General features: G+C 31.9%; 1 protein-coding gene across 1 annotated transcript in view; it reads left to right on the top strand.

The window, feature by feature from the left end:
* Positions 1-15729, top strand: part of LOC136983637 (uncharacterized) — an 82704-nt gene that overhangs the window by 42095 nt on the left and 24880 nt on the right. The window contains exon 7 of the mRNA XM_067280436.1: positions 14570-15095. Within this exon, the coding sequence (XP_067136537.1) occupies positions 14570-15095 (526 nt within the window). The remainder of the gene's footprint in view (positions 1-14569; positions 15096-15729) is intronic.

The following is a 15729-nucleotide window of genomic DNA, read 5'->3' on the forward strand; positions in this document are numbered from 1 at the left end:
TTTTAAATTGTTTTCAGAAACTTTTTTTAGCCAAAAATTGTGATAAAATTCATGTTTATTGCCTTATTTTACAATAATCTGTATTTAGGCTTGCATTCATTTTTATCATGCAAAAAGTAATAATATAAAATTGTAAACATTTACAAAATGCCATTTTTTTACACAATTTGTGAACTGTATAAATGAAATTTCTTTCTTTGGGTAACAAAATTTATTGTAACTAACATTTTTGACCTATTTTACATCATATTCGACTTGAGATTGCAAATGCTCGAAAGTGGAAAGTCTGTTAGGAAATTAACGTAAATTGAATAGTGATTATTTAATTTTAAATGCAATGAATTAACCTTTATTACATTATTGCGTTTATCTTAAACATTCCTAGAAAAATAATTTTTTCATTAAAATAAAATTGGATGTAGGATTCATCAAAGTTTTATTTGAGTCCTAATACATGAACCAATTTTTATACTTTATTATCATATTTTTTATTAAAAAGACAAATTTTTAAAAATTAATAATAAGTACAGTATTTACAAAATAATTTTGATCATTTTTTAAAAAATTTATTTAATACATATAAAAATTAAAATATTTGGTGAAAGTATTCCTATTTTAAATACTTTGATCACTGTTTTTTTTTTATTTTTTCAATGACTATTTTAGAATTAGGATTTTAATTTGTCTTTCATGTTTTTATTATTATTATTTCAACCATTAAAGTAAACTTTAAACAATTAATTTTGTTTACAAATAGTATCTAGTACAAATAACTTTTACAAGTGATAAAAATATTCAGAAATTTCTTTTTCTTTAAAAATAAAAATATAATGTGTTTATTCTTTATCTAGTTTGATTGAATCTAGGTTTGATTTAGTTGAATATTTTTAATATACAAACCCGATTTGATCAGGTTGTATATTAAAAAAAAATAGTTAAATAATAAACTTCTTGACAATTTATATTGAATATCTTTAAAACCCGAATTATTAAACCAAACAAAGTGCCAAATTATCATGCTATTATATGGATAAGTTAATAAATGATTAGAAACTAATTAATTTGTCTAGAGGTAGGCATTTGTGCCACCATCGCATGTTAATTTTAATAATTATAATAAATTAATGTATTGTAACCAATACTCACAGGTTTTAGTTCTGTTTTGGGCTGCTTTTCTTCCAGAAACTTAGCCATGTAATAGCCTGATAATTTAGCACTTTGGTTTATATAAAAATGAATAATAAATTTATTTTCTCTTCTTTTCAAATCAGTCTAAATGATAATTTTAGTAATTTAGTAAAATCTATGGAAAAAAATTCTGAAATGATTGGGGAAAAAACATACTGCTAACAGTGTGCCCAATACAAATTTCAAAATGGCACCTTATAATTTACATTTTAAAAAAGTAATTAGATTTACTAATTTCAAAATAAATTTTTTTAACCTCAACCTATTAAAGTTCACAACCTACAAAATATTATAAATTATTTATAAAAACAAATTTTTAGATTTTTACTACCATTTGCTATAAAGGAGTTAATAAAACTATAGATTTTTAATTGTTAAAGCAAGACTATTCTATGTAGCAACTCAATATAATGCTTATCTTGCTTACTGCTTAGCATTGTAATTTAATAAAGTTTTTAATCTTAACTTAATTAACAGTGTGAAATTTGAAATGAAAGGTTTTATTTATGATGATAAGAAAATTCTTATTACTGAAAAATCTGTATTTAAAAGAAATCCTTATGTAACAATTTCAGAATTTTTTAAAAATAATTAAATACAAAATCTTTTCATTTATTAATTTAAAAGCCTGTACCAATACAATGTCCAAATTATAAATATAAAAAAATTTATTTTATTTATAAAATAATAAAAAATTTAGCTATAAAAAGGCACGAGAACAAATCGCGTAAATATTTTCCTAGTTAATTCTGTAGAGTAAATTGCAGAAAAAAATTAGAACAGAGAAAAATTGCATATTAAAATATCATGGGGAGGGTCCTAAAAGTGGAATAAGTTTGTTGGAAATTTCTAAAATACACTAAAAATGCAACAATTCGATGCGCAAAATGATTTTGCAAAGAAAATTCGTGAACTTTTTCATATTTCACAGATTAAAGCATATTAATTATTAGTTGTAATCTTTATTTTATTAAGGACCTTAAATTCAGTTGTAAGATTTTATTCAAAGTTTAAAAAAAAAATTCTTTTTAATTGAAATAAATTTATTTTAAAAATTCTTAAACTAAGAAAAAGGATTAGTATGTTAAGTACTAGCTTTATGGATTGGATTTTATAACCGCTTTACTGCAAGTATTAACGAAAGACTCTTGCAAATTCATGTTTACTCTCAACTGATACTTGCTGATAATTCTGCTTTGTGTTATAAATTAAAAATACTTTTTTAAAAGTTCATTCTTTAACCAATTATCACTTCTATTGAAACTTTAATAAATATATTTTAGGGCCAATTAAGTTTCTCACAAATTATCTTCTGTTGAAATTTATACAAAACTTATTAAATTTTGCATATAATAAATAAGTGAAATTGCGTAACCCACTTTTATAAGTGAACAGTGTTTTACTTAAACAATACATGTCATTATAATCACATTGCCTGTATATAATACATATACACATATATAAGTATTTAATGTACTGTATTGAAGAGATAGTGTCTGTTTTTAATTTTTTTTTATGTATAACATACATATTGTAGATGGCAAAATTGTTAGTGATTTTATTAAATAGAGAATAAATTCTGTGTATGTATAGTATGAATAAAGTAATTATAAAAACTAATAACTGTAAATTTAATGTCTATAATTACATTGTTTACATAATTACTAATAGGGATAAACTCTACGGTTGTTGACCTTATTATATTTATAAGGAATTGATTACATAGAGCAAAAATTATCGCAGGAACATTTAAATTTGTTAAGTATTAAACAGAAAAAATGTGTACAGAAGTGAAAAATCTCAGTTTATTAAAAGTTAAATCAAATCTAAGATTTCTAAGTTGCATAAGAATCATTTAATTCATACTTAGTGTAAATAAATCAAGTTTTATTGTAATTAAAAATACATTTAAAAAATTTATATAATAATTTTACATATTAGGAGTGCTAAAGTGGAGGTCCCACTTTGTAATTTTCAGCCGTGCGGGCAACTGCAATCGCAACAGCTATTCTCATTAACTAGCGGATCCCCTCCAGATACTGCGGGAGTGCAACCGTGACGAAAAACAGTTGGTTCTCGTGTCGATTGCATGTGCACGGCCAATAAACAAATGTTGCGACTATTTAAAATGATAGTAAGTTGGAGCATCAAGTCGGAATCACAATTTATAGGATTAATCCGTAATAACAAATGCCCACAGAATTTCTTTATCAAAATTAGATTTTCTTTCTTCATCAAAAGACACAAGTTCTGTTTGTTCATTTTTCTAATTACACGATGTTGATTGTAATCTACACTTTGATCATTACTAGAATTTCATTGGTGAATTCGTAACCACATCTCAAACGTGTGACCGATCCACCTAGACATTGCAGTAAACCGTGCGTCTAAAAATTTTGCAAAGTGTGACCCTCTCTTAATAGTTTATTTTTTGCATAATCAACCCTATATTATATAAAGTTTTATTTATGTAATAGTATTTTCTAAATAAACATTGATGCCTAAATGCTTATTGGAATATTAATTTAATGACTATAAAACCAAATTTCTCAAAATAACAACTCTACAGTTTATCCTATATAACTAATGATTTTATTTGTTTTATTTTAAAATACTTAATAAATTTATTATTTTCAGTTTTTAGATTTGGAAAACTTTTGAGCTTATATTTTAATTTAACAGAAAAAATATTTATTTAATTTTATTCAATTAGAAATGAAATTTGTTGACTAGATTGATATATAATGCACAAATATATGGCGTAATGTAGCCTTAAACTACAAAATAGAAAAATAAAAAATATTTAAATACGAATAATAATTATTTGGGATGTTTTTTGAACAGAATTGTCTTCCCGGGCATAAAAATTATCTAAATTTAATTGAAAATATTGAAGTAAAACTGCTTTCTTTCTAATAACTTTATTTAAAAAATAATTATATATGCCTAAATCTTCTAGAAACCATAGTTTCCGAAGTAAATCATTCCCTACTATTTTCTATAGCATGTAACTGCATGGTTTTATACATAGAAAACAGCTACGAAGATACGCACAACAAATAATTTTCTTTATACCTGATTTTAATTTTCTCAATTCCTACCTAATACTTTTAAAAAAAGGCATGACGATATACGTTTAATTTTATGTAATTTTTCGTAATAATAAATATCGAGTCAAAATGAAATGTCGTTTATACTAAATGCTTTTTACGAAGAAGGCTGTTGATCATTCGATACAAGTAGCGTATTCGAATCATCGACGCCCTCAATTATCTTAAAAAAATTGATGTTAGGTGGTCCCTTATTCCTTAAAAATAAATGTCATTTTATAATTCCATACTTTATTCCTCATTTTGTCATGCCTCTGTAGTACAGTGTATTGAACTTTTTACAATACTTTATAGATTTAATTGATTATCATTCTAGAAATTACATTATTATTTTTAAAAGTTTTTTTTTATTACCAATATTTAAGACAGAGATTCATGAATAATAGAAAAATTTGAAGTTTATAATTTTTTTTTTATTGAGCAAGCCAAATTTGTTGATAGTTTTCAAAATTTACTTTAATGATATTCTGGAATTTCTATAAAAGTAATTCTTAATACTATACTTATGAGGGTAGTCTCAGAAGTACCTGACCTAACAAAGAAGACAAAAAATTTGGGAAAACATATCTTTATTTTTCAACATAGTCTCCTTTTAGCTCGATACACTTTTCCCAGCGACATTCAATAGCTTCGATACCCTGTTTATAGTGAGAACCATTGAGCTTCTCAAAATAGCCATCTATTGCAGACTTCACCTCTTCATTGTTGGCAAATCTTTTACCACTGAGCCATTTTTTCAAGTTTGGAATGAGAAAATAATCCGAGGGGGCTAAATCTGGCAAATAGGGTACACGAGGAAGCAATTCAAACCTTAACTTATTGATTTTGGCCATCACAATAACGGATATGTGAACTGGTGCATTGTCTTGATGAAACAACACTTTCTTTTTCACCAAATGCAGCTGTTTTTTCTTGATTTCATCACTCAAGTGCTGCAATAAGTTTGCATAATACTCACCATTGATTGTTTTTCCTTTTTGAAGATAATCAATGAAAATTATCCTATCATCATCCCACACACCGGGTGTATAAAATATAAATCGAACTCACTTGTGCCTATTGACCGGTGTGAAATAAATAACTTCAATTCAACGAACGTTTTCTGGACGCCTTCCGTGTCCTTCTTCAGGTTAACTGCTGGATTCTATTATTTTTAAAAAAAAAACTGCGTTCCGATCTTTTAAGAACAAATTCAAATGAAGATAGTTCGAACGCGCGATGACCATCGCGCATGCGCTATATCTGTCGTGCTCCTTGTCGTACTGTATCATATTCTTTTTAATCTTTGTATTCTTTTTTATCTTTGGGTCACATGATTTCATGTGTTATCGGACCCAAATAAATCTTTATGCATCCTCTTGTAATAAAGTTTGCCAAGCAAGCGAAAGAGTTATCTCGTCGCGTGAATTAATGCATGTTGTTTTAGTTTGCGCTTTATGTATCTCTATCGCTTCCAGCCATTTGAGGTGTTCCATCCGAGTCGTTTTAGTTATTAGCGTGGCCCCGCGAAGTCCACATTAATGCCCGGTTCAGAAGCGTACACTGCAAGCGACGTGGTAGCTCTGTTGTATCTTATATCCGCCTCGTGTTCTTTAACCCTGACTTCCATAGAGCGTTTCGTTGATCCTATGTAGATCAGATCCCTATTAAATCTCTCGTCCTTTATCGGGATTCGGTATACTCCTGCCATTCTATTCGGGTCCGATGGGTCCTTTCCGTTACGTAACAAAGTGTAAATGGTTGGGCCTCTCCTATAAGCAACGGTGACCTTACGTCTCCTTGCGATAGACGCGTATACGGATTTCAATGTCGGGTTATACGTGATGGGTATTCTCTCCATCTCCGTGTTTTGGTTGTTACTTTGTGCCACTGCAGGTGCGTTTTGGCTCATTCGTGCTCTTTGGCGTTCCGCCATTCTTGGAATAATGTTGCGGTAGCCGTGTATATCCGCAATCTTCTCAATATGTTTCAACTCTTTCTTAAGCGCTTGTTGAGTGGAAGAGTGCGTGTATGCCCGTCTGACCAATGATCTAAATGCTGCTATTTTGTATTGGATCGGGTCGCATGAGTCACTCGGGATGTATGTGGGGCTTGCACATTGTTTGCGATACACAGAGGTATGGATGTTGTGCGAGTCAATCCTGATATCCACATCCAAAAAATGCACATTGGTATCACTATGTTGCTCAACTTCGATTGACAGACCATACGTGTTATCATTCATCTTTTCTACGAATTGCGCCAAGTTCGGTGTTGTCTTCCATACGATGATGACGTCATCTATATAACGTCTGTATAGTAGGATATCGTTGGTGAATCCCGGGAGTGTTTTGGATTCGAGTTGTCTCACCACCAACTCACACAAGTCCCCTGACAGTGGACTTCCCATCGGGACACCCCGCGATTGTGTGTATGTTACATTTTTTAAATTGAAACACCGACCCGTAACACATGAGGTGCGCTAATTCCAACACATTCTGGTGGAGGGCTGTGTCATTTACTTTCGTAAACAGGAAGTCTCGAAGTGCGCAAAAGCACGGTGGTACACTTGATGGAACGGATACAATCGATTTTAAATCGTTGTATCCTTCCATCAAGATACCACCGTGCTTTTGCGCACTTCGAGACTTCCTGTTTACGAAAGTAAATGACACAGCCCTCCACCAGAATGTGTTGGAATTAGCGCACCTCATGTGTTACGGGTCGGTGTTTCAATTTAAAAAATGTAACATACACACAATCGCGGGGTGTCCCGATGGGAAGTCCACTGTCAGGGGACTTGTGTGAGTTGGTGGTGAGACAACTCGAATCCAAAACACTCCCGGGATTCACCAACGATATCCTACTATACAGACGTTATATAGATGACGTCATCATCGTATGGAAGACAACACCGAACTTGGCGCAATTCGTAGAAAAGATGAATGATAACACGTATGGTCTGTCAATCGAAGTTGAGCAACATAGTGATACCAATGTGCATTTTTTGGATGTGGATATCAGGATTGACTCGCACAACATCCATACCTCTGTGTATCGCAAACAATGTGCAAGCCCCACATACATCCCGAGTGACTCATGCGACCCGATCCAATACAAAATAGCAGCATTTAGATCATTGGTCAGACGGGCATACACGCACTCTTCCACTCAACAAGCGCTTAAGAAAGAGTTGAAACATATTGAGAAGATTGCGGATATACACGGCTACCGCAACATTATTCCAAGAATGGCGGAACGCCAAAGAGCACGAATGAGCCAAAACGCACCTGCAGTGGCACAAAGTAACAACCAAAACACGGAGATGGAGAGAATACCCATCACGTATAACCCGACATTGAAATCCGTATACGCGTCTATCGCAAGGAGACGTAAGGTCACCGTTGCTTATAGGAGAGGCCCAACCATTTACACTTTGTTACGTAACGGAAAGGACCCATCGGACCCGAATAGAATGGCAGGAGTATACCGAATCCCGATAAAGGACGAGAGATTTAATAGGGATCTGATCTACATAGGATCAACGAAACGCTCTATGGAAGTCAGGGTTAAAGAACACGAGGCGGATATAAGATACAACAGAGCTACCACGTCGCTTGCAGTGTACGCTTCTGAACCGGGCATTAATGTGGACTTCGCGGGGCCACGCTAATAACTAAAACGACTCGGATGGAACACCTCAAATGGCTGGAAGCGATAGAGATACATAAAGCGCAAACTAAAACAACATGCATTAATTCACGCGACGAGATAACTCTTTCGCTTGCTTGGCAAACTTTATTACAAGAGGATGCATAAAGATTTATTTGGGTCCGATAACACATGAAATCATGTGACCCAAAGATAAAAAAGAATACAAAGATTAAAAAGAATATGATACAGTACGACAAGGAGCACGACAGATATAGCGCATGCGCGATGGTCATCGCGCGTTCGAACTATCTTCATTTGAATTTGTTCTTAAAAGATCGGAACGCAGTTTTTTTTTTTTTTTTTTTTTTTTTTAAAAATAATAGAATCCAGCAGTTAACCGGAAGAAGGACACGGAAGGCGTCCAGAAAACGTTCGTTGAATTGAAGTTATTTATTTCACACCGGTCAATAGAAAATTATCCCACGCGCATCCCAAAAAACTGACGCCATGACCTTGCCAGCAGATGGAACTGTCTTTGCTTTTTTTGGAGTTGATTCTCCCCTTTCAGTACATTGTTTTGACTGTTCTTTCATTTTGGGTGTGAAGTGATGGACCCATGTGTCATCCAAGGTTATGAATCGATGCAAAAACTCTGCTTTATTGCTGCAAAACATCACCAAACACTTGATTGAAACATCCTCATGATGCTGTTTTTGTTCCATTGTGAGCAGATGCAGCACCCATCTTGCGTACAGCTTTCTCATGTCCAAATTTTCAGTCAAAATGCGATGTACAGCACTTTTTGAAATGCCTACCATGTCTGCTAGCTCTCATGCTTTGAGTTGACAGTCATCCAATACCATTTTTTGGATTTTTATCACCATTTTTGGCATGGTCACCTCATTTGGTCAACCACTGCAATGTTCGTCTTGGCAGCTCGTATGGCCTCGTTTAAACTTTGCCACCCTATATTTTATTATTGTAAATGAGGGAGCAGACTCCCCCAGAGTAGAATCTAGATCAGCTTTAATATTGGTTGGACCGAGATCTTTTAAATGAAAATGTTGTATTACATAATGATGGCCAATTTTTTCCATGTTTACAAATTCACTGGGATCATTCACTATTGATCACTATCAAACAAATACTAAACAACATAGCATCTTCAAACTTAAGCTTTATAAGATTGGTGCTTTCAACCACAGTAATTTTTTCAAACGACTACTGCCATCTATATGTCAAGTCGAGTACTTCTGGGACAACCCTTGTAATTATAAACAATTTAATTACAGTAGTATAATAGTTTAAGAAATTGCAGCAACTAATAAATAACATAAATGAAATAAATTTTAAATTGTAAAAGATTGGAAAATGGAAATAAAAAAGAATTGTTTTATGTGGGATCGGTATACGTGGATTTGTTTTTGCAAGTGGTTAGATCAATCCTTAAATGCTCGTGCCGACCATTATTGTTATGGAATTCGATATACACACACAGAGTAAAACATTTTAAACACATTTTAATGATTTTCTGTTAATTGTAAAAGCTTACAGAATGTCTAGATCCAGGACTACTCAAAGAGGAGCACAGATTTACATGGAATTTGTTACGTGTGGTATCTCCCAACATGTAAACTCTGTGAAAATGAGACTTACATTTTTCTAAAGTTAAAAAAAGATAAAGAAGTAAAGGCTGTAGAAATACTAATGTTTTTGATCTGGCTAACAGACTATCTTCAGGCATAAAAAGAAGACACACAAGGAACATTTTTTTTTTCTTTTTACACCTGAAAATTGCCCATTAATTGGGTTAATGAATCAATATAAAATATAAAATTTAGTAAAACTATCAAAAGGCAATAATTTATTTAAAGAGTAGACTTACAATACTTGTTCAAAAGTAAGGTATTTAGAAAAAGGTTTTATAATTTAAATCTTTGTGTTACGAAAAAAAGGCATTTCAAACACTTATTGTTAGAATATCAAAATTAGATTTGCAATTGAATAAGAAAGTAGGATTGCATTCGTTGTTTTGACGCCGGTTAATTGAACCAAGCGAGATTTATGTTTAAATCTAGTATTTATTGAGTGTTTCAAAAAGAAGCAATGTTATCTGATTTAGTGGCCGATTTTGGAAATTCATTCCTTTTAAACTTTACTTTTGAATGACTTAATTCAGTTCGTAAACAATAGCTTTCACGCTTGTTCAGTGTTGACAACCAATGATGTTTATGAATATACAAATGTAGTTAGTAAGCTGGAGTTTAGACTCAGTCGTCATGTTAAATTGTGTAAAACTCCAGGAATATTGAGCGATGTGTTTGTTTATGCTCGTAAACAGAACCAAACTGAACTGTTGCATGTGTTTTGTAAGCACCCAAAATCCCAGCTTCAGTCTGTGGCAGATTTTTCCTGTCATATTCCTTGAGGATAGCACAATTTGATTGGGATTCTGAATGGGTTATGACATTCGCCGACCTAAACTTGATGTCCATTCTGAATTTGGTTGAGATTGGTTGAGTAGTTTTGGAGAAGTCTTTACATCCAATGACATTTGAATGTAAAGAAATGAGTTTTGTCCACTCTGCTCAGTTATAAGCATATCATATGTTAGTGGTATATGTCAATCATTGTTATGATATTCATTTTTTTAATAATATATTGTGTTACTTGTTTCAAATAAACAAGGAATTTATAGTAAATAACATATATACTATAGTTATTCATATAGATAGATTCAAAATAAAAATATTTATCTTTAACTCTGTCCTTTGTGACTTCTTGGCCACCTACTTCAACAAGGCCCACGATGGCATGACCAAGCTAAGCCTATAATGGATGGAAGAACGTGGCCAAGCATAGATGATGATTTGTTTTTACAAATCATCATAAAACTTCCAAAAGATTTAATCTGGGTCTTTTCGGTGTACCAACATACATCTAAGGCAGCATTTCTCAAAGTGGGCGATATTGCCCCCGTATGGGCGGTGAGTAAATCTAAGGGGCACTGGAGGCAGGGTACTGAATGGTGACCAAAGGCAAAAGTTGGGGTCACTGACAGCTGTTCCCTATCCTCTGTTAAACGGATAAGAGGAGACATTGCGTTTAATGGTTTCCAGATGTTGAGAACAATGTACGGTAAGGGTGCAAAGTGTGAGATTCATAGAAAAGTTTTCCTAAGAATATTTCCAATCCTTTCTCACACAAGAGAAAATGGGTTAGGGGGCGATGGGTTTAACTTTATGGAACAAAGGGGTGGTGGATCGAAAAAGTGTGGGAATCACTGATCTAAGGGTACCTTTGTGAAGTTAAACAAGAATGATGACATTATTCATACTTTCGCTGGACATTTTGACCAATTTATTTACAATAAAATGATTGTTTCTAACAGTGATGCACCCAGAGGCCCTGGCACCCCCAAAAGAAAAAGAAAACAACATTAGAAAATTTTTCAAAAATCTTTTCCTAATTAAACTTTATTTTTTATTTATATTGTTTCATGTCTTCAATTTCTATACTACTAATGAATTGTTGGTCACATAAAGTGAGACTTTTATCGAATTTGCATTAAAAATTTTTCTGTTAAACTCGGCTCCCTGAGATTAAATCCAGATTGCACCACCGGTTTCTAAATCCAAGTTATGAATGTTGCTAATGCATTCGTATCTGAAATTTTTTTGTTGGATTGCTTTACTCTGGACAATTATTTGTTTTGTTTCACTTTTTAATATACAATTTGTACACTTGAATGAATTTAGAAATATCAATATGGCCAAAATCCATTTTCTTTATGACATGAACTATTTCCTTTGTAAATTTTATTAGAGTCATTTAAAACTTTGTCATTATAGAGCATGCATGTGCAATTAATATTTTCAAGACTTTCATTACTTGTTTAACTCTCTTGACTTTACAAATTAATGTGTCCTAAATTGTTTCAGATTTCTGGTAATTTTTAAAGAGTTTCATAAATATTGTCAAAGCTTCAAGTTTATTTATTTTACTTTAAATTAAACTTTTATCAAAAGGAGCCATCTATTAATTACGCATACAGATTTCTAACCACTTTTGACCTCCTTCCTGTTGTGTATAATGATGTGCTTTTGGTAAATTCCCTTTCCTTAATTAGTTCACAGACCCTGACATTGAAGAAATAACTAAGAAAAGATATTCTCAGAACTCCAATGAATTGTTTATTTACATGACTAATAAATGGGCCTAGATTTATAAAAACAAATTTGTATGCTGCTAATACCACAAAAAAGTCCACATAGACAATGCCTCAATCTCCTCTCTCTCTCTGTCTCGTACAATGATGTACAAAAATTCCTAGGGTTTCCGACCCAGATCCTGTGTAGCAGCAGGCAGATACCTTTACTACCTTGGCCGTAAGTTAATATGATGATCACAAACAATTGCCTCACATCCAGTAATTTGCATGCTATACTGTAAGCATTGCATTTACAATATGACATAGCAAATAATGCACCACAATAATGAGACTTGTTAGAAAAATATGCAGACAACATTTATTCCTTGTTTTTTACTGTAAACTTTTAAAACATTTTAAAAATATTCCTGTCACTTTTTAAATTGTAGTGTTATTAACAGATATTGTATGACAACAAGCCTCTTCTGGTACCGGCAGAATCCCAGATGCCTATCTCCGTCGACTCGTCGTGATTTTAATTCAATCATCTGCATGCAATTCTGACATTCTGCTAATTGTATTCGAAATGTAAACTGAGACTTTTCTTACACTTTGTTTTGTTAAATGTGTATTGACATAAATATAAATTTTTCATACATAAACATCAACCAAAAATTTTGTATTGGAGAGAGGTATACATGTATAATGTTCTGTGAAATTTAAGCATTAAAAACCAAGGGAGATTCTACTGGAAAAACGGGTACTGATAGTAATTTCAAGAATACCCTGCAGGATATCTAAGTTCATAATAAAAATATAATTGGAAATTTTAATAAATTTCAAATTTGTATTTGGCAATACTTATTATTATTTAATTGTGCAATAAATGTGCCAAGTGTGTAGTATGTTTGATTTTAACAAATATTGGTATTTATAAGAACATTATAAAAGACGATTTGATAAATATAATTAATCTTTATAAGAACTAAATGGAATTTTATCTTGTATTTTATTATTTTCTGTTTTACTTTAAAAATGGTTCGGCAGCCTTAGCTTACCTATTGATTGTGTAAATATCTGTAAGATATCTTAAGATAATTTTAGCTAATGAGATAGAGGGAAACATGATGACCTTTGATGTAACGCCTGTAATTGACACAGAATTCGCCAAATGTATGGTACCTGTACTTATTTATTGGTCTTACAGTGTAGGGTCATTGTGCTTTCCTCTACTTCATTGGCTAACGTACAAACGTTTGGATGGCATACATTTTTTCTAGAATGTTCGATTCCATTTATTGAAAATGTTTACATAAATGACATTCCATTTTAAAAATGGAAATATTAAATGAATTTGATTGAAGAAATGTAATTGGTAGATTTTTATTTTAAAACTGATGGAAGTGAATGTGCTGTAACAATCACTGTTTCACCAAAAATGGACGATGTGGATTCTTCAAATAATACTAACTTTTTGTCAGAGCTACTAGTTTGGTCCAAAGGGATCTTTGTGGGTCTACATTGTCCTGTTGTGGCTCTCCGTCACCAAAGAAATGAATGTAACAAATGCATTTGGAACTCTTCTAAAGAAATACTACCTCAAGTGAGGATGTGTTCTAGCCAGATGTGACCACTATGCATTATGCTCATAACAAGGTCACCAAGTTTGGCAAAAAGTTTATGAAAACGGTTGAGAAGTTGGATTGCCAAGGAGTTGGAGGATGTTATCAAGTCCGAACTTCACCACTTCATAGCTGATCACTTCTGGAGGTTAACAAAGATAGTTAAGACTAAAATTCAAATTGCAATCAGTCATGGTCCCAAACTTCTTGTCAGAACATTAAATAAGGTTTTTTGATACAAATAGTTGTTTTAGAGTAAATAATGAATTTGAAATAACTTCCTAATCCTAGTCGGCATCACTGATTAACATATCCTCATCCTACACACCGGGGTGTATAAAATATAAATCGAACTCACTTGTGCCTATTGACCGGTGTGAAATAAATAAATTCAATTCAACGAACGTTTTCTGGACGCCTTCCGTGTCCTTCTTCAGGTTAACTGCTGGATTCTATTATTTTTAAAAAACTGCGTTCCGATCTTTTGAACTATCTTCATTTGAATTTGTTCTTAAAAGATCGGAACGCAGTTTTTTAAAAATAATAGAATCCAGCAGTTAACCTGAAGAAGGACACGGAAGGCGTCCAGAAAACGTTCGTTGAATTGAATTTATTTATTTCACACCGGTCAATAGGCACAAGTGAGTTCGATTTATACTTCCTAATCCTAATCTTAATATCCTAATAATCTGCACAAATTTCACTCTTATTCACATAATTGCATAATAACAGATTTTTAAGAAAGAATAAATTTAATTTAAAACTATTAATTTAATTTTTTTAAATTATATTTATCTAACCATTTTTAACAATTTTAATCATGATAATATAGTTTAATTAATGCACAGATAATTAATATTTTCCAGAATGATAAAAACACAGTTTATTTGAATGAAAATAAAGTGCCAGTTATGCCTACTGTTATGATTACTCAACCGGACGACGACAGTCCAGAACACAAAAAATCCATATTTCGTAACCTTATAAAACGTGCAAGGAGACTTTCGGATGCTTCGTTATCAGATAGAGAAATAGATTGTCTGTCTAACGATGATTCCACTCAAAAGACCTTACCCGAATTTAGGAAAAGATCTAGTTCCACGGGTAGCAAACCCGAGAAGAAAGATAAAAAATATGCAAGTAGCGACAACGAAGGCAGTCATAAATTTTTTGGTTCGTTATTGTCAAGAGCAAGAAAATTATCTGCATCTTCTAGTAATATTGGAAATAATAATTGTAAGTCAGTGTCGTTAAAAGAATTAAATAAAGAAACCTTTCTTGATTTGAAACCGAAGAACGAAAGTGGGGAAAGTGTTACTGACAAAAGTAAAATCCAAGAATCTACTGCATACAAAAATGCTGAAGTTATTCAACCTTCCTCAATAACCGAAGGCAAGTATTTTATTAATTATTTAAAAATTTAAGTAAAATGAAAACCAATAGTAAAATACAATATTTAGTAATAATATTTGAAACAGAGGACTTTTCTCTAAATTTCTGCTACTGAAAATTGTTAAATATTAAAAAAATAAGAAAATAGAGAGAGGTTTTTTTTCATAAAAATTCTTCTCACTAGACTCTAGTTTCTACATAAACATAGATTTAGCTTGTGAAATTTAAATTAATCATTGTAAACAAAATTTTATTTATTTAAGTTCATATCCAAAACTTTTTGTATTGTTGTACAAGGAATCATCTCGCTAGTTTTTATTATCCATTACAAAACAAGTACATTTTAAATAATAATAATAATAATTAAAAGATGCGATAGTTTGATGCCAAAGGACCGGAATTCTGTCAGATCCTGGAAATATTTTGGTACAATCCAGCTCGGATATGGGAGTCCCATCCTTTGCCATCCAGACATTACGTTGCCAATCCAGTCCTAACGCTTACAGAATAGAAAGAATTCAAAATTATAATAAAAAATAGGAATAGAATACAAAGTTAATTTTAAATAAATAAATAATTTTTATGCTTAATTTTTTTTAATATTCTGTAACCAAATCAAGAATGTTATGTACTT

Source organism: Centruroides vittatus, unplaced genomic scaffold (assembly GCF_030686945.1).
Source record: "Centruroides vittatus isolate TY-2023 unplaced genomic scaffold, ASM3068694v2 contig_884, whole genome shotgun sequence".
NCBI lineage: Eukaryota > Metazoa > Arthropoda > Arachnida > Scorpiones > Buthidae > Centruroides > Centruroides vittatus.